This window comes from Oncorhynchus mykiss, chromosome 3 (genome assembly GCF_013265735.2).
Source record: "Oncorhynchus mykiss isolate Arlee chromosome 3, USDA_OmykA_1.1, whole genome shotgun sequence".
Lineage (NCBI taxonomy): Eukaryota > Metazoa > Chordata > Actinopteri > Salmoniformes > Salmonidae > Oncorhynchus > Oncorhynchus mykiss.
The window spans coordinates 35,023,917-35,045,925 of NC_048567.1; the positions used below are offsets into that span (position 1 = coordinate 35,023,917).

The following is a 22,009-nucleotide window of genomic DNA, read 5'->3' on the forward strand; positions in this document are numbered from 1 at the left end:
ACAGTATTTTCTGTTCTGTCATTACAGGAGCAGGCTATCCTGAGACTCCTGATAGACATTCAGACACAGACATTTACAGACATCATCTTTTTTCTTTATGTGATTGTTTTATGTAAGATGCTAAAGTTGCCATTGTAAGCAGGTCTAATTGAAGAACTCCCACTTCTATTAGAACACAATTTTTTTTCTCCTGAAAGATGCTGTTAAGCCATAGCCTACCTCAGCCATGTTATTTTATGTAAAGCTCAGAAGAAATAGGCTGCAATTAAACCCTCTTGTTTATAAAGTCAAATTAAAATGAAGATTGTCTCTTCCTGTGAGCCACTTGCATAACAAGTTAGCTAGACTATAATTTCAACACCAGGCGCTGTTCACCTCCTATTGATTGCGCTGCGGTCGCAGCTTTACGTTTCAGCACCAGAAAATGGTCCCCTGCCTGCTTTATTTGTTGACTGTCTTTTCTCAAGAATGTTCAAATGTAACTTTTGCCTTATTTAGGTGGGGTAACTTCCTTATTTTTGCATCGGGGGTCTGATGGGGTGTGTAGGGTAAGGTGGAGGTGGAGGTGATATTATCCTTTACTAGCCTCTCAAAGCATTTCATGATGATGTAAGTGCTACTGGGCGATAGTCATTTAGTTTGGTTACCTTCACTTTCTTGGGTACAGGAACAGTGGTGGACATCTTGAAGCAAGTGTGGTCAACAGACTGGGATAGGGAGAGATTTAATATGTCTGTAAACACTCCAGCCAGCTGGTCTGTACATGTTCTGGGTGTATTGATACACCATCCAAAGCCTAATTAATAACTTCACCATGCTCAAAGGGATATTCAGACTTTGCTTTGTGAAAAATTGGTCCCCAGTCTTTTGGTTGAATCTGTGCTTAGAATTCACTACTCAACGGCGGGACCTTAAAGAGAATTGAGTGTGTGAGGTACTTTCACTGTATATACAAAAGTATGTGGACACCCCTTCAAATTAGCGGATTCGGCTATTTCTGCCACACCCGTTGCTGTCAGATTTGTAGTATCGAGCACACCGCCATGCAATCTCCATACACAAACATTGGCAGTAGAATGGCCTTACTGAAGAGCTCAGTGACTTTCAACATGGCACCGGAATAGGATGCCACCTTTCCAACAAGTCAGTTCGTCAAATTTCTACCCTGCTAGAGCTGCCCCGGCCCCGGTCTAGGAGGAACAACGGCTTAGCTGCGAAGTGGTAGGCCACACAAGCTCACAGAACGGGGGCCGCCGAGTGCATAGCACTTAAAAACCGTCTGTCCTCGGTGGCAACACTCACTACCGAGTTCCAAAAGTGCCTCTGTTCGTTGGGAGCTTCATGAAATGGGTTTCCACGGCAGAGCAGCCGTACACAAGCCTAAGATCACCATGCACAATGCCAAGTGTCCTGCTGGAGAGGTGTAAAGCTCGCCGCCATTGAACTCTGGAGCAGTGGAAACGGATTCTCTGGAGTAATGAATCACGCTTCACCATCTGGCAGTCCGAAGGATGAATCTGGGTTTGACGGATGCCAGGAGAACGCTACCTGCCTCAATTTATAGTGCCAACTGTAAAGTTTGGTGGAGGATAAATAATGGTCTGGGGCTGTTTTTCATGGTTCGGGCTAGACCCCTTAGTTTCAGTGAAGGGAAATCTTAACGCTACAGCATACAATGACATTCTAGACAATTATGTGCTTCCAACTTTGTGGCAACAGTTTGGGGAATACCCTTTACTGTTTCAGCATGACAATGCCCCCATGCACAAAGCGAGTTCCACACAGGAATGGTTTGTCGATCGGTGTGGAAGAGCTTGACTGGCCTGCAAAGAGCTCTGACCTCAACCCCATCGAACACCTTTGGGTTGAATTGGAGCGCCGAATCGCCCAACATCAGTGCTCGACCTCACTAATGCTCTTGTGGCTTAATGGAAGCAAGTCCCCGCAGCAATATTCCAACATCTCGTGGAAAGCCTTTGGAAGAAAAGTGGAGGCTGTTATAGCAGCAAAGGGGGGACCAACTCCATATTAATGCCAATGATTTTCGAATGAGATGTTCGACGAGTAGGTGTCCATGTCCTTTTGGTTATGTAGTGTAGAAGGTGTAGTCATTCCAAAATTATGTTACCCCCTATTATTGCACACAGACTTAGTCCGTGCAACTTATTATGTCATTTGTTAAGCTCATTTTTACTCCTGAACTTATTTAGGCTTGCCATAACAAATTAATGCCTATATAACCAAGATGTTTTTGTTTTTAATTTTGTATTAATTTGTAAACATTTATAGAATTTTCTTTTCACTTTGACATTAAGGAGTATTTTGTGTAGTTTGTGACAAAATAAATCACAATTCAATCCATTTTAATCCCACTTTGTAACGCAACAAAATGTGAAGAAAATCCAAGTGGGGGTGAATACTTATGCTAGGCACTGTATCTGATACTGACGTGTCCATGAGTATAATTATAACCTGCAGACTTTTTCGGTGCGTGCCATTATGGGTTTGTGTATTTTACAAACCTGGGTTCAAATACCATTTCAAATGTCTCAATTACTTTCACAATTGCACAGAGATGTACCTCTGGTCTCTTGGCAGCTCCCACCAGCCCAGTCCAAGCTCTTCTCTGTCCTTGCACCACAATGGTGGAACCACCTTCCCCCTGAAGCTAGAACAGCATTGTATTTTCTTCCGTAAAACATGTGAAACCCTACCTCTTCAAAGAGTATCTGCTAAATGACTAAGATGTAAGTGAATTAAGTATTCTAATATATTATATTTGAAAAGACAAGTTGAATATTTTAATGTTATTTGGAAATACTCTCGGAAAGTATTTGAAAATACACTGACTCATATACACTCCCATGCGTTTAACCCAGGTATTTTAAAATAGTGTTTGAAATAAGTATTTGGAAATACTATAAATTACAATTTGGTAGAGTATTTATTTATTTTTACAAATAACCATTCAAATACTCAAAAGTACTTGTTTTAAGGTGTGTATTTGAAAATACTCAAATACACAGAAAAAAGTATGTTAAATACCTGGTATATTGCCCCACAGGCCAAGTCATGTGTTAGTGCGAGTGTCCGCATTCGTGTGTGACTTTGCATGCTGCACATATTTTCATCGTCGTTGCTTCGTACACTTTAGGCAGAGCGTGATTTAGACTTGGCCTGGCCCCTAAGAATGAAAGGGTGTGTACTACAGGGTGTGACGTTTAAAGATAAATGTTAACACCATATCTGACAGCTATCGGCAGTTTGCGTCTTTATTGCTACTACTCTTATTTCCCAGGCAGTTGTCAGCATGTTCTACTTGATGGGCCTCGGTAGGCTACTAGTTTGCTTTTTCCTCTGGTGAGAATTGCACAGAGATTACAACGAGCGAGAGTAATTGTCTGCAGTTTATGGGGAATTTGGTCTTGTCCGGTCCCCATTGGCGAGGCCTTGCAAGTGTATCAAAACTCAAGAGAGGAAGGAAGTGTGCAGAGAGGACGAGTCACACGGGTAACTTAGTGCAGAGGAACTCTACTGTCTACTTTCACTGTCTTTGTCTGTCTGTCTGGGCTTGATTGGTTTGTATCAGAACCACTTCACAAAGCTCAGGAGCCTCTCTGTTGTGCAGGGTCTGTATTGGTTTGTCTCACACTTTATTGTGTGTGTGTGTGTGCCTGAAGTGAGTTGTTTGCTTTGTATCACTCATTGCAAGTTTTGCCATTGATATCTATCTCAGTGAAGAACTCTCTCAATTCCATTCAAAGGGCTTTATTGGCATGGGAAACATACTGTATGTTTACATTGCCAAAGCAAGTGAATAGATAATAAACCAAAGTAAAATAAACAATCAGGACAGAACAGTAAATATTAAACACACAAAGTTTCGAAGGAGTAGAGACATTTAAAATTTTATTTTATGGCTATGTACAGAGTTGTAACAATGTTCAAAATGGAAAATAAATCAACAGAAATATGGATTATATTTACATTGGTGTTTGTGTTTTACTGGTTGCCCGTTTTCTTGTGGCAACAGGTTACACATCTTGCTGCTGTGATGGCACACTGTGGTATTTTACCTAATAGATATGGGAGTTTATTAAAAAAAATCTCTAATATGGTCATACATTTGGCAGGAGGTTAAGAAGTGCAGCTCGGTTTCCACCTCATTTTGTGGGCAGGGTGAACATAGCCTGTCTTCTCTTGAGAGCCAGGTCTGCCTACGGTGGCCTCTCAATAGCAAGGCTATGCTCACTGAGTTTGTACATAGTCAAAGCTTTCCTTAATTTTGGGTCAGTCTCACTGATCAGGTATTCTGGGCCAAATAGCATTGCAGTTTTCTCAGGTTTTTTGGTAAATTCTTTCCAAGGTGTCAAGTAATTATCTTTTTGTTTTCTCATGATTTGGTTAGGTCTAACTGTGTTGCTGTCCAGGCTCTGTGTGTGAACATAGCCCCAGGACCAGCTTGCTGAGGGGACTCTTCTCTAGGTTAATCTCTCTATAGGTGATGGTTTTGTTATGGAAGGTTTGAAAATTGTGACTGGGGGTATTGATTCACCATCCAAAGTGTAATTAATAACTTCACCATGCTCAAAGGAATATTGAATGTCTTTTTTTAATTTTCTTTTTACCCATCTACCAATAGGTGTCCTTTGCGAGGCATTCATTGGAAAATGGTGGTCTTTATAGTTGAATCTGTGTTTTGAAATTCACTTCTCAACTGAGGTACCTTACAATTATCTGTATGTGTGGGGCACAGAGATGATATAGTCATTTAAAATCATGTTAAACACTATTATGGCACACATGCAACTTATGTGACTTGTTAAGGAAATGTTTATTCCTGAACTGATTTAGGCTTGCCATAACAAAGGGGTTGAATACTTATTGACTCAAGACATTTCAGCTTTTCATTTTTTTATTAATTAGTACACATTTTGAAAAACATAATTCCACTTTGACATTATGGGCATGTAGGCCAGTGACAGAAAATCTAAATGTAATCCATTTTAAATTCAGGCTGTAACACAACAGCGTTTGGAAAATGTCAAGGGGGTGTGAATACTTTCTGAAGGCACTGTATAACTGATTCAAGATTTTTAGCCAGATTCTAATTGGTATGTTGAATTTTGTGTCTTTTTGATGGCGTAGAAGGCCCTTCTTGCCTCTCAGATCGTTCACAGCTTTATGGAAGTTACCTGTGGTGCTGATGTTTAAGCCAAGACAGGAATAGTTTGTTGTGTGCTCTAAGGGCAACGGTGTCTAGATGGAGTTTGTATTTGTGGTTTTCTCTGTCTGTCTCTCATCCTTCTCTATGAAGGATAGAGTGTAACACAAGTGTATAACACAAGTTGCCTCTTTGTTCCGCAGCTGCAAGCAAACTGGGTCACCATGGCCACAAGTTGCCTCTTTGTTCCGCAGCTGAAAGCAAACTGGGTCACCATGGCCTTCCTTAACACAAAAGCTGTGTTGTTAGAGGCATTATTGCCTATCACTGGCTGTTTATGTCATTGAGTCTGTCATGATTTTGATTAAGTCGCTGCTCTTTCCTGGTTGGTTATGTGTTACTTTGATGCTACTTCCTGAATCTGACATTCATTGTTTCCTGTCCGGCTGCATTTTAATAAATGAAGGAAATAATGAATGACACAACTTCAATTAATATATATTTTTTATTTTACCTTTATTTAACAAGGCAAGTCAGTTAAGAACAAATTCTTATTTTCAATGACGGCCTAGGAACAGTGGGTTAACTGCCTGCTCAGGGACAGAACAACAGATTTGTACCTTGTCAGCTCAGGGATTTGAACTTGCAACCTTCCAGTTACTAGTCCAACACTCTAACCACTAGGCTACCCTGCCGCCCCCGAACTCTGATCTCTAGACTAGAAGATAAATTGCATTTGTTTGATTCCTTAACATCCTGTTTGAACTTCTTTTTTTTTTTACACTCCCCCTATCGCTCTTTCTCTCTCTGGGGACAGCAGTGCTACCCAAGACCCTCGGTTGCCTTTCCGACGGTAGTGAGGGAACAGCTATGCACCCCATGCCAGGACAGCCGCCTGGCCAACGGGGACGCAAGCCAGGCCGCAGGAAAGCCAAGCTGACAGGGCTATGGGGCCAGAAGGGGGCCGGAGTAGGAACACAAGCCCCCCTGCCCAGAAATGGACTGGAGCATATCAAGGTCCCCAAGAAGAGAGGCCCCAAACCGGGGAGTAAGGTAAAGACCAAGGACCCGGGGTTGGGAAGTGTGGGTGGGGCAGGGTTGGATGTTTCATCCTGTGTCGCAGCACCCAAACACTCTTTTATAATAACAACCTTGTTGGTCAAAAGTTGAACTAAAGTCAAGAATTCACTTATATTCTAATTCCACTGCTACTGAGAAAAGTAATGTTTGCCCTCCCATTGACATCTAGAGTGATTGACCTAACCCTAACATTGTCCTCTCACTCCTCCTCTGTGTTTAGTTGGGCTGGGCGAAGAGAGCAGGCTGGCTGGAGGGTGCCATGGCAAGCCCAGTGCGACCCATGTCCCGGCCCAGAGGGAGGCTGCCAGCCAACTGGGCCCAGAGGATGGCCCTGCAGGAGGGTCAAGTGGAGTCTACCAAGATCCCCAAAAAGAGAGGGCCCAAGCCCGGCAGCAAGGTAACCACACAAACACACAATTATATATTTTTTTTAGGTACAATGTGACTAATCCAGCACCTGGGACAAGTGTTTTTTTATTTTTATGGATGAGCGCATACCACCCCACTAAACGTTGTGTATATGTGTGTGTGTGTGTGTCTGTGTGAACAGAGAAAACCGCGGGTGGTGCCCAACCCCGTGCCCGTTTCCCCCAACAGCAGTATGCCAGAGCCAGACACCAGCACGGTGCCCCTGGACAACGCCATCATCCCCAGTGCCGCCTTGCATGCTGCAACAGGTACACACACACAAAGTAGTACTTCATCACTACAATTAACACTCATATGGATTTCTGTGGAGCCCAGTGCAACCTGTATTATGAATAATTGTATGCCCTCGGACATCCTTGCGAGTCAATCATCGATGAAAATGTGATATTGTTAAATATGTTTGGAGCATTAAGTCAAATCTGCCTTTTTCAGCCAAAGTGGTAAACACGCTGAATGTTAGATGCCTCTGTGTTTGTGTGCGTGACTGCCTGCATCTACCTACGTGTCCCCACAGTGTGTGTATACCTGAACAAGTATGGGAAGGTGGGACCCCACTTGGACGGGCGGAGGGTGCAGCAGCTGCCCGACCACTTTGGTCCAGGCAGGGCTTCCTCGGTGCTACAGCAGTGTGTCCAGGCCTGTGTGGACTGTGCCCACAACCAGAGCTCTGTCTTCTCCTGCCTCAAGCCAGGTCACGGAGGAGAGGTCATATCAGGTAAGGACTGGTACCTGCTTTCTGTATGGGCTATGCTCTCTATAAGCTTTATTATAAGTTTAGTTATAGAGATAATCAAAGAGTCTTTGCATTTCCTTAAAAAATATGATTTTTTCTTCATTTATTTCAAGCCTCCCTGTGCACTACATCAGGACCAGTTGTTAAAACAGACTGGTAGATCTTTTTTTCCTGAAATTGATCAAACCAAATCTCTATATCTCCTATTCACTTGGCATTGCTGCTAAATGTGAGGAATTGGCTGTCTGTGCCGAACCCTTGCCCTCTGTGTCTGTCCCTTGCAGCCCACTTTGACCAGCAGCACCATACCCTCACCCTGCCCACGGTCAACAGCGTCACGTACGTCCTGCGCTTCCTGGAGAAACTCTGTCACAACCTCTACTGTGACCCTCTGTTTGGCAGCCAGCCCGTTCCCCGAGGGGGCCTGCATTACGACAGCCACGCCCACCCAGGTCAGCACACACACTGTACTGGGGCATAACCTTGACTTTACTGTTAGTTCAGGACAGAAAAGGGTTGTCTGTTTCTTTTTGGCCTTTTCACCATTGTAGCAGTGTCGATTTGAGTCAAGTATGTAGGTATTTACTTTTCACTCCTCACTAGTTTTCTTTTCTGTTACAACTCTCTCCAGAAAGGAGAAGTTTTAGGGAGGGCCTCACAACGGGTCCAGGAAGAGGCTCCAAGCGGTTCCTTCAAGACTCCTACTACAGCCCCCTCCCCCACAAGCTGGCCAAAAACCTTTGCCTTTCCTCGGAAGGTACAGCTCCTTAGGAAATCCTTAACGCTTCATTTAAAATGAAAATAGAAACATGCACCTCTAATGGGACAAACAAATGGAAAACATTTGTGTACAAACAAAAACTCTTATTTTAGGGTGTAGCTAGGACTGGAGGTCAGCCGGTTTTTGTAATGCAAAAGTCTGCCGGTCTCACGGTAATTGACCGTTAATAACAGAAACACGTTTAGCATTTCCAGGCCTCCGCGAATACAAATTGCATACAAGCCACATACAAGCTGCTGATGAGCGTGCCTTTGGAACATCTACGTTTTAAAAAGTCTAAGATTAGACTTTTTTTTTTTTTTAATATAGTTGTCCCAAAGGCAAGCTCATCAGCAGCTTGTACCTTGTCAGCTAAGTGAACAAGCCTACAGCCTATGGCATGGAGCATAGCCAGATAACATACAGTATGCCAACTCATATTCTGTTCTTCTGAAATACATTTTCTTCAAATCATGTTTCTTTTAGACTTCGCTATAATGGATTTATTGTGATGGTGTATATTTTATTTAATATACACCGTCACAATAAATTCAGCATTTATTTTAGTCAGGTCTAAAGAAACATGATATGAAGAAAATGTGTTTCAGAAGAACAGAATGTGAGTTGGCATACTGTATGTTATCTGGCTATGCTCCATGCCATAGGCTGTAGTCTTATTCATTAAGCTATGCTTAAAAGTCCCGTGCCATGATTTTATATAATTGAACTTAGCTGAATAAAATAGAAAGGATATTTTTCCCCATTCCAGAGCGAGTGCGCATATGAAGTGGTTATGTTAAGTGTAAAAGTGATCATTTGAAACAGGTCCTATACGCTAGGTTTAGAGTTATTTGGCAACTTTAGTTGTGAATGATATAAACCTTACAATTTGTTTAGATTTAGAATGGCTCATTATCAAATGGGGAGGGGGAAAAATATATGTAATCTGCATGCACTCGAATAGCGAATGGAGGCCGTGCACTTTCTCGCCAGTACGTTTTTCAATCGATGGTAACATGTTTTCACAACAAAACAAATTTCACTAAACTGTTGACAGCCCCTCTGCACGCTCGAGAAAGGAATAAAGGAGAGCGAGGAGGAGATGGAAAGGCATGGTGGTAAGGTAGTCTGTATAGCGAAAGGTAATGTGTCACCCAATTAATTATGAAAATATAAAAAATTCCCTATTAACTGGCTATTCAAAATCAAATACAAATTCACTATAATTGTAGGCGTATCTGTAAGCCGCCCTGCACAACCAACAGCATCGCCTAGGGTTATACAGTAGGGCAAAAAAGTATTTAGTCAGCCACCAATTGTGCAAGTTCTCCCACTTAAAAAGATGAGAGAGGCCTGTAATTTTCATCATAGGTACACTTCAACTATGACAGACAAAATGAGGGGGAAAAAATCCAGAAAATCACATTGTAGGCTTGTTAATGAATTTATTTGCAAATTATGGTGGAAAATAAGTATTTGGTCACCTACAAACAAGCAAGATTTCTGGCTCTCACAGACTTGTAACTTCTTATTTAACCTGTTAAGTCTATAGGGGCGCTATTTCATTATTGGATCAAAAAAAACGTGCCCGTTTTAAGCGCAATATTTTGTCACGAAAAGATGCTCGACTATGCATAGAATTGACAGCTTTGGAAAGAAAACAGTCTAACATTTCCAAAACTGTGCCACAGAACTCATTCTACAGGCGAAACCAAGATGAAACGTCAAACAGGAAATGAGCAGAATCTCTGAAGCTCTGTTTTCAAATGTCTCCTTATATGGCTGTGAATGCAGCAGGAACGACCCTGCGCTTTCTGTCGTTTCTTCAAGATGTCTGCAGCATTGTGACGTATTTGTAGGCATATCATTGGAAGATTGGCCATAAGAGACTACATTTTCCAGGGGTCCGCCCGGTGTCCTTTGCCTAAATTGGTGCGTAATCTCCAGTTGCGGTCATTTTCTCCTGGGATTCAGAACGGAAAGCACACTTCCACGAAGGATATATCATTGAAGAGATATGTGAAAAACAACTTGAGGATTGGTTCTAAACAACGTTTGCCATGTTTCAGTCGATATTATGGAGTTAATTTGGAAAAAAGTTCGGCGTAATTGATGACTGGATTTTCGGGTTTTTTTGGTAGCCAAACGTGACGCACCAAACGGAGCGATTTCTCCTAAACAAATAATCTTTCAGGAAAAACTGAACATTTGCTATCTAACAGTCTCCTCATTGAAAACATCTGAAGTTCTTCAAAGGTAAATTATTTTATTTGAATGCCTTTCTGGTTTTTGTGAAAGTGTTGCCTGCTAAATGCTAACGATAATGCTAACGCTAAATGCTACGCTAGCTAGCTACTGTTACACAAATGATTGTTTTCCTATGGTTGAGAAGCATATTTTGAAAATCTGAGATGACAGTGTTGTTAACAAAAGGCTAAGCTTGAGAGCTAGCATATTTATTTAATTTCATTTGCGATTTTCATGAATAGTTAAAGTTGAGTGAAAACCTCCTTCCATCAGCAAGGGCATTGAAGATGAAACGTGACTGGGTCTTTCAGCATGACAATGATCCCAAACACACCGCCCGGGCAACGAAGGAGTGGCTTCGTAAGAAGCATTTCAAGGTCCTGGAGTGGCCTAGCCAGTCTCCAGATCTCAACTCCATAGAAAATCTTTGGAGGGAGTTGAAAGTCCGTGTTGCCCAGCAACAGCCCCAAAACATCACTGCTCTAAAGGAAATCTGCATGGAGGAATGGGCCAAAATACCAGCAACGGTGTGTGAAAACCTTGTGAAGACTTTCAGAAAACGTTTGACCTCTTGTCATTGCCAACAAAGGGTATATAACAAAGTATTGAGATGAACTTTTGTTATTGACCAAATACTTACTTTCCACCATAATTTGCAAATACATTCATTAAAAATCCTACAATATGATTTTCTGGATTTTTTTCTTCTCATTTTGTCTGTCATAGTTGAAGTGTACCTATGATGAAAATTACAGGCCTCTCTCATCTTTTTAAATGGGAGAACTTGCACAATTGGTGGCTGACTAAATACTTTTTTGCCCCACTGTATGTTCTCTCCCAGACTCATGGATAGACATTTTGGAGCGTAGCATAAGGTAACCAGTCCATCCAGTATGCATAATAATACAGTCCACACTCAATGGCGATTACTCAAATTTGTATAGGCTAGACCAATTATGTACCAAAGACATCTTAAATCAGTTTTGTTTTATGTTTTTTTGCCATGTGTATTATGTGGTAGTCTATGTATTGTGTAACGGCACAATCATAATTTTAATTGAGGTATTTTTCGGGCTTGGGCTCATAAATTAATGCGTATGCATAAGCTCTAAACTGCGTATTGGTGTTTTGAATGAATCATCACCTTAGAAAGCGCTGTCCATTTTGTTGTGTTAGGCTTTGAAACAACATCCACAACGACCATGTTTTACACTCACTTTCAACCTGCTGTTGAACTTCTTTCTTCAAATTGATCATCACATTGAGGCGAGTTTTGAAAGCGCAATACTGTTTTGATAATAAGTGATTTTCGATAACATTTGCATTGATGTCAGAGTAGTTGGAGGGACAATAGAGCCCTGAGTTCCAGGCCATTGGGACCTGATGGTCATTAGCAAGTTAGGTATTACCAAAGCATGTCCGGAGTGCATAAGAGGCTATTACCATGACTCAACAGTCGCATGGAATTTTACTGCGGTCATAACTCAAGACTGCCGGTGTGGCGATAATACGGTCACCGCAACAGCCCAAGGTATAGCCAGTAATGTCCCACTAAGCAAACTTTTTGACTACAGTTAAGCTACAGGTATGTCACTTGGGCCTGTCATTGACTCTCCTGTCCATGTTGTTCCAGGTGAGTCCTTCCTCATGGTGAACGGTGTAGGGGGTTCGGGGCACTTAAAAAAGAGCCCCCTGTCCCCAGGCTCGACAGGGCAGCCTCTGGGCCTGCGGTCCCCCACCAAGTTGCTACATCTCAACTCTTCAGGTCGGGGTTTATCTTTAATGCAGTGCATGTCATTAAAGGCAAAAATGATATTGTCCAGTGGATTTGATTTGATTTTTAGCCAAGCTAATTTATGGGTTGTGTATGGCTTTTCGGTAACACTTTAGATGGAGTTGCTCATCATCCCATAATAACAAACCCAACTGGTGATTGGTGACTAATGTTCCTCTGTATCTCTACTCTGACGCGCCATCCAACAGGCTCTGAGCGTTTCAGAGAGAGCCCTCGGCCCAGTGGCCAGGACCCCAACCTGTGGACGGTGAAGGACGTCATGCAGTTCATCAGAGACATAGACCCCCTACTGTCCCCCCACGCAGATCTCTTCAGAAAACACGTACGTATCTACAGAATTTAATAGAACAGTACTATCCTATTGTATATGTACGTATCAGCCTGACAGAACACTCAGCATAGAGGGACACTTACAGTGCATTCGGAAAGTATTCACACCCCTTGACTTTTTCCACATTTTGTGACTTTACAGCTTCATTCTAAAATGTATTAAATTGTTTTTTCCCCCTCAATCGACACACAATACCCCATAATGAGAAAGCAAAAACAGGTTTTTATAAACATTTTGCAAATGTATTTAAAAATTACAAATACAAAAAAAGATCACATTTACATATGTTTTCAGACCCTTTACTCAGTACTTTGTTGAAGCACATTTAGCAGTGATTAGAGTCTACCCAAGAATCTTCTTGGGTATGACGCTACAAGCTTGGCACACCTGTATTTAGGGAGTTTCTCCCATTCTTCTCTGCAGATCCTCTCAAGCTCTGTCAGGTTGGATGGGGAGCGTCGCTGCACAGCTATTTTCAGGTCTCTCCAGAGGTGTTTGATTGGGTTCAAGTCCGGGCTCTTGCTGGGCCGCTCAAGGACATTCAGAGACTTGTGTCGAAGCCACTCCTGAGTCTTGGTGGTTCCAAACCTTTTTCATTTAAGAATGATGGAGGCCACTGTGTTCTTGGGGACCTTCATCCTGCAGAATTTCTTTGGTAGCCGTCCCCAGATCTGTGCTTTGACACAATCCTGTCTCGGATCTCTACGGACAATTCCTTCGAACTCATGGCTTGGTTTTTGCTCTGACATGCACTGTCAACTGTTTGACCTTATATAGACAGTTGTGTGCCTTTCCAAATAATGTCCAATCAATAGAATTTACCACAGGTGGACTCCAATCAAGTTGTAGAAACATCAAGGAAAATCAATGGAAACCGGATGCACCTGAGCTCAATTTCGAGTCTCATAGCAAAGGGTCTGAATACTTATGTAAATAAGGTATTTCTGTTTTTGTTTTTAATACATTTTCAAACATGTATAAAAAACTGTTTTCACTTTGTCATTATGGGATAATGTGTGTACATTGATGAGTGAAAAAAAGAATTGTATCCCTTTTAAAATATGGCTCTAACATAACAAAATGTGGAAAAAGTCAAGGGGTGTGAATACTTTCCCAATGCACTGTATGTTTTGCCATTGTTTATAGTGGAAGTATTTTCAAATTCTTAAGTGTTTTGTTGAGTTTATAACCTTAATAGCAAATGAAAATGTTATCCCACTCCTATGTTTTGCAGGAGATTGATGGCAAAGCCCTCTTGCTACTACGCAGCGACATGATGATGAAATACATGGGCTTGAAGCTCGGGCCTGCCCTAAAACTCACATTCCACATCGACAAGCTCAAACATGGACGCCCAAATTGAACTCATCAGCGTCCCGTCCCCCCCTCCCCTCTACAGGATATAATGCACAGCATACTACTGGACTAACCATCACATGTCGCATCCGCCACTAGGCTATGATACCTGGTGTCATATATCCCCTCCCTTTCTCTGCCGCATCTAAGAAGCCCTGTGGCGAACTTCTCTTATTTACATTTTATTTCTATTGTGTGGCACAATCCAGCCCTACGGCAGCATTGGATATGCAGACTGACTGACTCGCCCACAGCTCCTCCTCATCCATCATGTTACTTGCCTGTTTTTCTATTCCATATTCTCTTACAACAACCTCTACCAATGATGCCCTCCCTGTGTGTAGCCATTTTTTACTGAAATGGCCATTTTAGGACAGAGTTTGTATTACATTGTTTTTGATCACTTTTTTTTGTGCCTTCCCTGGAAAATATGGACTTGCATTAAGCCATTTTGGCTGTTTTGTATGAAATAAGTATACTGAACAAAAATATAAATGCAACATGTAAACTGTTGGTCCCATGTTTCATGAGCTGAAATAAAAGATCCCAGAAATGTTCCATACGCACAAAAAGCTAATTTCTCTCAAATCTTGTTTACATCCTTGTTAGTGAGCATTTTTCATTTGCCAAGGTAATCCATCCACTTGACAAGTGTAGCATATCAAGAAACTGATTAAACAGCATGATCATTACACAGGTGCACCTTGTGCTGGGTACAATAAAAGGCCACTCTAAAATGTGCTGTTTTGCCACAGATGTCTCAAGTTGTGGCATGCTGACTGCAGGAATGTCCACCAGAGCTGTTGCCAGAGAATTGAATGTCCATTTCTCTGCCATACGCCGCCTCCAACCTCATTTTATAGAATTTGGCAGTACTTCCAACCAGCCTCACAACCGCAGACCACGTGTAACCACGCCAACCCAGGACCTCCACATCTGGTTTCTTCACCTGCGGGATCGTTTGAGACCAGCCACCCGGACAGTTGATGAAACTGTGGGTTTACTGTGAATTTCTGCACAAACTGTCAGAAACCGTCTCAGGAAAGCTCATCTTTGTGCTCATCGTCCTCACCAGTGTCTTGACCTGACAGCAGTTCGGCGCCGCATCCGACTTCAGTAGGCAAATGCTCACCTTCGATGGCCAGTAGCACGCTGGAGAAGTGTGCACTTCACAGATGAATCCCGGGTTCAACTGTACCGGGCAGATGGCAGATAGCGTGTATGGTGTCGTGTGGGTGAGCAGTTTGCTGATGGCAATGTGAACAGAGTTCCCCATGGTAGCAGTGGGGTTATGGCAGGCATAAGCTACGGACAAAGAACACAATTGCATTTTATCATGACGAGATCCTGACGCCCATTGTCGTGCCATTCATCCTTGCGGCCCCATGTCGCAAGGAAATGTACACAGTTCCTGGAAGATGAAAATGTACCAGTTCTTCCATGGCCTGCATACTCACCAGACATTTCACCCATTTGAGCACGTTTGGGATGCTCTGGATTGACGTGTACGACAGCGTGTTCCAGTTCCCACCAATATCCAGCAACTTCGCACTGCCATTGAAGAGTGGGACAACATTCCACAGACCATAATCAACAGCCTGATCAACTCTTTGCGAAAGAGATGAGGCAAATGGTGGTCACACCAGATACTGACTGGTTTTCTGATCCACGCACTACCTTTATTTTTAAAGATATGTGACCATCATATGCATATCTGTATTGCCAGTCATGTGAAATCCATAGATTATGGCTTTTCTGTAAATTAACTTTACCTTAGTAAAGTCTTTTAAATTGTTGCACATTGCGTTTTATATTTTTGTTCAGTGTAATTAATTCCAGGGGAAAAAACTAGGTTTCTCCCAGCTGTTTGGGATTTGTTCTGAATTTATTTTTGTTTGGAGGCTTGCTTTTCAAACAGTATGACACACTACATTATCAAAACACATTATACTGTGCTGAAGAAATACTGACATGATAAACTGTTGCTTTATCTTGTTATGGATGTTTACAATGACTGTTGTTATTTGTACTTTTTTCATTTTTATACTATATTATTAGAGTTCATACATTGAGAGCTTTATCATACTCATTAATGTTCAATAAAATATATAATAACTGTTTATCTGTCAGTCATACTTTCTTAATTTGTAAACCGTATGGGAGTAGCATGAAGTTATTTAGCCGACATCCACATAGCAGTTTTTGGTTGGTCGAACTGTGTTAGAGTTGTCAAGTCCACATACCTAAAGCGGACATTGCCATTAAGATAAATCCCATGAAGCCTTGTTTGCAAGTTCGAACACTGGAATGTGAGATGTAATTTACACCTCGATTAGGCTGATGGTAGTCCTCATTTTGTTTAATGTAATTTCTATATAGCCCACACTTTCTCGTTCTGAACATCTAAAGGTTAATGGGACGGGTGTGGCTTCATGAAAATGATCAAGAACAGCTGCTCACTGATTTGACATCTCCAACACGATTACACCTTGGTTATCGACATTAACACTTGATCTGATTGAATCTTGGCCAAAGTCTCAAGATGAGTGAATAGCATGAGTTATGCAGTAATTGTTTTTGTACATTTTCAGTTTTGGTATAGTGGATCAAGATTGAGTAAATATTGAAATCATACTCTTTATTGCTCCAGGAAATTTTAGATGAACGACAGTTGACCAACAGAGGGCAGGTGAGCTCCATCCTCCTTGATTCCTCTCCTTGAGGCTCAGGCACATGTTCTGCCATGAGTCAGTCACAATCTTGTTATTTGCAGAGGACATACTATTTGCATACGGTTTTTGCCTTTGAGGTGTCCCAAGTGATGCTGCAACTTAATTAGCCCATATGTTGCGTAACACCTGGGTGCTTATTGAATTTAGTACCTCTTTTCTGACTGGTGAGCTAGATTCTCCAAAGCAAATTTGAACAAGGCTTACATCAACGGTCGCCTATTATTTTCGTGTTTCCCTGACAAAATAGCTTACTAGGAAAGTGATATTGATTTAAAGTGTGAATGAGAGGTAGGCCTGTGTGCTTGACGTGTATTGATTGCAGCAGAAGCATTGAAAGTGCGGATATAACCACATCCTCACAGCAAAAACAGGAAAGTGCATGTGAGGGTTAACTGACCAGACCCACTGATCAGTGCCGATTAGGGAGGTGTGTGTATATGCGTGCGTGTCAGTTAGACTTGTTCCTGTGTGTGTGTGTATTTATGTGCCTGTGTGCAAGACGATTACGACTTATGGTCAGGGCCCATCCAAGGGTATAGGCTATGTTTGTTGATGTCTAATAGTAGCCACAGTGTCATTCATGAAAAAAAATAGCTATTTATAGACCTCCCAGCTCCTTGCTCTTTATGTTGTGCTCATATCATGTAAGTTTCACAAACACTGAACAAACATGAGTGAGTCAGGTTTAAACTGCTGACAGGGAGGTGAGCAGAGACCATGGCGTTAACAGAATGCCCACAGGTTTAGCTAACCGATTGTGATATTCTAGTGGGGATGCCAGAGACTTGTAGGAAAGAACCGACTAGGAAATTCTCTACCCTTTGAGCAGAATTACATTGAAAATATGTATTTTAAACATATTTTCTAGACGTTGAAATCAGGTTAATTTTCAGTTCTGATGAAAGATGAAAGTATGTATTTTCCAAACATTGAAAACGGATGCAGAACGCATCGGAGTAGGATTCTATTGTATTGACACACACTACTCAGCCCATACACACAGACCTGTGCGGCATAAACAATTAGAGCTGCAGTATGCCTATATGCAAATAGACCATTGTCGTGACATTGGATTGATTGTGACGACTGCTGTTCATCGAATGATTGGCGGTTTATAATTACGTGATTAAATTAATCAGGTAATTATTAACTCAATAACCTGGGGCACCATGGGAAAGTTTGGCTTTATTGAGTTTCTATTTCCCAAATTAACTGAAAGAATATCAGAATATCGATTTTACAACAGTCGCTAATTAATTCATTTCCTCTACAGTGTCATTCTGAACGTCGCATAATCCGGGAATCTGAATCTTTGTTGGGGTACACCAGGCAGGGTGCCTCGCAAAGCAGGTTTTTCAAGGAAGCCACAGGTTCATTGTGAGTGCCATCCCAAACTAATGGGGTGTCTTTCTGAAGAAGACAGGTCAAAGGCTTTGACAAGTCGGCATAGTTTTCGATTAATTGAATGGAGTAATTACATACTCCCTAGAAACTGCGCATCTCATGAATGTTTGTAGGTGTTTTGATGTTGCAGACTGCTTGGATTCTGTTAGACTGTGGCAGGATGCCCTCAGCACCCACCAGAAGCCCAACGTAGTTTACCTTGGTTCTGCGCCATTGCCATTTCACGATGGCCAAACTTCCTGATGGCCCCTGCCGTCCCAAGTTGGGTAAGAACGTGGTCCAACTTGTTGAGGTGATGTGACCAAGACTCAACTTCTCATGAGAACGTTGTCCATGTAGATTGTCGTCCCCCTGGATGCTGCATCTGGCATTGCCTTGTGCAGGAAGATGTTGAACTCTGAGGGGGAGTTCACATACCTGAACAGGCAACAATTGAATGTGAAGAGCTTGTTCGAGAAAGAAAAAGCCAACTTGTGTTGGTCACGAGGGTCAACTGTCATGGTCCAGAAACCATTCACCACATCGACGGTGCAGAAATACTTGGCGTTTGCCACCTTTGGCAACTATTGGTCCAGCTGTGTCATTGGCCAATGAGACAACAGAACCAGCTTGTTGAGTTGTCTATAGTCAACGGTAAGATGCCATTTACCCGTTGGTTTCAGAACAGACCACACGGGAGTGTTGTACGTACTGTTATATTCCCTGATTATCTGTTTAGCTAATGGGGAGTCGATAATCTCTTGTACTGCTGCGTACGCTGCCAGTGGAATTTTGTATTGTCTCACAAATGTAGGAGGCCCAATCACGGGAACAACAAGTTAAAAATCATGGAAGGAGTAATCAATCAATGTTTCTAGCTGAGTGTGCCGAGGAATGGAAATATCCGCATGAGTCAGATTATGTACCAGGAGGTAAGTGGATCTAGCATTTAGTTCCAATAGCGGGTTGCCATATAGTTTTGGTTAGCGTTTAGATCGTTGTTGAACACTTTGTTGCCCTTGTTAAGCTTGTTACCCTTGTGTCCTGACCCTTTGTGAGGGTTAGGTGCAGGGATATAGCGGTCAGGTCGACCTCTACGGGACCTGTTAGGTTGGGGATGTTCATCATAGCTATTGTTACTGCGGTGGTTATCGGTGTGGTGGTTACTTGGTAGCCACCCCCTTTGTGCGGCATCTTTCACCGCACTTGTCCCTGATGCCACACCTTCCAATTAGAGGGATGGTTCCCGCCCAAGCTCTAAAATCGAGCTGTCCGGGCTCTTAGCCCAGCTTGCTTTTGATGCTTCAAAAGCAGTGCTTGCAAGCTCTCGGAGTGTCGAGATCGGCAAACCAACGTGGGCAGTAGAGCCCAAGTAGTTGATGAAGTTGGGAGACATGTTTGACAGAAACAGTTGTTTGAATCCTAATAGGTCTACCATTCCTGTTTCAGTGAGCATGACAAAGTAAGCTGAACGAAGCCTATAAGCTTGTGGGTGTTCATTTCGAGCTTGTCTGATATTGTTAGCTAATGAGCTGTTGTGTTTGCGAGTCGCAGAACCACCGAATTCTATTTTCAAAACTTTGGCAAGTTTAGCTTAGTCATTTTGCACGTGTTGCTCTTGTAGGCGGATTAACCTTGTCACGTGTCTGTTGGATGTTCGCTTCAACAGGTAGAGCCTGTCGGCATTCGTAGCGTTTGGTTAGCCATCCTCTATGTCTGCGAAGAATGCTGTTTGGCTTTCCTGAAACGGTCAAAGTGGCGGAAGTTTTTGGTGATTTTGTCAAGGCGATCCCCGCCAAGTGCGCAGGGAGCATCGGCACCCTCCCGTAGGGAATTGTGGGCCGAAAGGCCAAGAGGAAAAGTCAAGCTGTGGTTGTGTTGGCAGGGAGGCGCCATGTCACTGTGGGCCGAATGGCCAAGAGAAAAATGCTGAAATCTCCTGTTGTCTACATTACCTCGTTCCCTGAGCTCCGGATGTGAGCTAGGTTGCTTGGTTCGGTCATCCCGCGATAACACGTGACTGTTCTGGAGTTCCTGCAGATGATACCTAAGGGTGGTATTCTGCTGCATCGCTACAGAGGGTAGTGCGCATGGCCCAGTACATCACTGGGGCCAAGGTTACTGACATCCAGGACCTACAGTACCAGTCAAAAGTATTGACACACCTACTCAAACTGCCTCTGGAAGCAACATTAGCACAATAACTGTTTGTCTGGAGCTTCATGAAATGGGTTTCCATGGCCGAGCAGCCACACACATGCCTAAGATCACCATGTGCAATGCCAGTTGTTGGCTGGAGTGGTGTAAAGATTGCCGCCATTGGACTCTGGAACAGTGGAAACGTATTCTCTGGAGTGATGAATCATGCTTCACCACTTGGCAGTCCGATGGACAAATCTGGGTTGGGAGGATGCCAGGAGAACGCTACCTGCCCGAATGCATAGTGCCAACTGTAAAGTTTGGTGGAGGAATAATGATCTGGGGCTCTTTTTCATGGTTCGGGCTAGACCCCTTTAGTTCCAGTGAAGGGAAATCTTAACGCTACATCATACATTCTAGAATATTCTGTGCTTTCAACTACGTGGCAACAGTTTGGGGACATCCCTTTCCTGTTTCAGCATGACAATGCACACAAATGTACACAAAGCAAGGTGCATACGTAAATGGTTTGTCGAGATTGGTGTGGAATAATTTGAATTCCTTGCACAGAGCCCTGACCTCAACACCATCAAACACCTTTGGGATGAATTTGAACACTGACTGCGAGTCAGGCCTAATCGCTCAACATCAGTGCTCGACCTCACTGCTCTTGTGGCGGAATGGATTGTAAGTCCCCACAGCAATGTTCCAACATCTAGTTGAAAGCCTTCCCAGAAGAGTGGATGTTGTTATAGCAGCAAAGGGGAGACCACCTCCATATTAATGCCCATGATTTTGGAATGAGATGCTCGATGAGCAGATGTCCACATAATTTTGGTAATGTAGTGTATCATACAAATTGTAATTCGAAACATTTCATACAAAATGGATGGAGGACATCCAAAAAGTAATACATACCATACCAAACGTCACATATCATACTAATAGTTCTGGATTTTTGTTTACTATATTACGTTTACCCCTGAGTCCAGTTTGAAGGCAGTGGTTTTAGCCAGGTGGTGTAGCGAGACAGGTGTGAACACAGCCAGAGGTTGACCAAAGGGATAAAGTGTTCAGGCCACCTCTACCTCTCTGGCGTCCCAGAATGCTTTCACTGTCAGCAGAATGGATGTGCTGTAGGGTCTTTCTCTAATTGCCTCAGGTCTTGGTATGCATGCTGAATGGAGAGCAGCCCTCTCCTTGGGTTCCTGTGACCTTGTTTGTGAGACAATCGTGGCTGAAAAGCCCCGTCTCAGCACCCCCAGGTCTCTGCAGATGGTGCCGGCTAATGTCAGGAAATGTTGCAGCAACGGTTGCAGGAACGTAGCTGATTGGTCACATGTCAGCAAGGGTATTATCTCTCAAGGGGAAAAGAAAATCTCTCAAACACACTCACATGGCTTCCTCAGTCAGTGAAAACATTGCTGTAAAAGTATAGAAACATGAACAAGAATACTGTGTGGCGCGTGATGGGTTGGATTTCAAGGTATGAGCATTGCAAGTAATGGGCAAGTAATGGGCTCCCTGCCATGCAGGACCTCTATACCAGTCGGTGTCAGAAGGCCGTAAAAATTGTCAGACTCCAGCCACCCAAGTCATGGAATGTTCTCTCTGCTTCCGCCTCGCAAGCGGTACCGATGTACCAAGTCTAGAACACCAAGCCATAAGACTTCTATGTAGTTAGTTACAGTAAATAGTTAACCAATAGCTACCCGGACTATCTGCATTGACCCTTTTTGCACTAACTCTTTTGACTCATCACATACATTGCATTCGGAAAGTATTCAGACACCTTGACTTTTTCACGCATTTTATTCAAAAAAAATTTTTTATTTTTTTTTATGTCCTCATCAATCTACA

General features: G+C 42.7%; 1 protein-coding gene across 16 annotated transcripts in view; it reads left to right on the top strand.

Moving 5' to 3' along the window:
• Positions 1-14,453, top strand: part of LOC110519409 (polycomb protein SCMH1) — a 47,347-nt gene extending 32,894 nt beyond the window's left edge. For 15 of the 16 annotated variants that reach the window (XM_021596552.2, XM_021596528.2, XM_021596570.2 and 12 more), the window contains 9 exons: positions 5,982-6,217; positions 6,465-6,641; positions 6,795-6,921; positions 7,188-7,388; positions 7,691-7,858; positions 8,038-8,163; positions 12,047-12,178; positions 12,397-12,530; positions 13,774-14,453. In XM_021596552.2, the coding sequence (XP_021452227.1) occupies positions 5,982-6,217; positions 6,465-6,641; positions 6,795-6,921; positions 7,188-7,388; positions 7,691-7,858; positions 8,038-8,163; positions 12,047-12,178; positions 12,397-12,530; positions 13,774-13,902 (1,430 nt within the window). In that variant the 3' untranslated portion in view covers positions 13,903-14,453. The remainder of the gene's footprint in view (positions 1-5,981; positions 6,218-6,464; positions 6,642-6,794; positions 6,922-7,187; positions 7,389-7,690; positions 7,859-8,037; positions 8,164-12,046; positions 12,179-12,396; positions 12,531-13,773) is intronic. The other variant, XM_021596567.2, reaches the window with a different exon arrangement.
• The last annotated feature ends 7,556 nt before the right edge of the window (positions 14,454-22,009 follow it).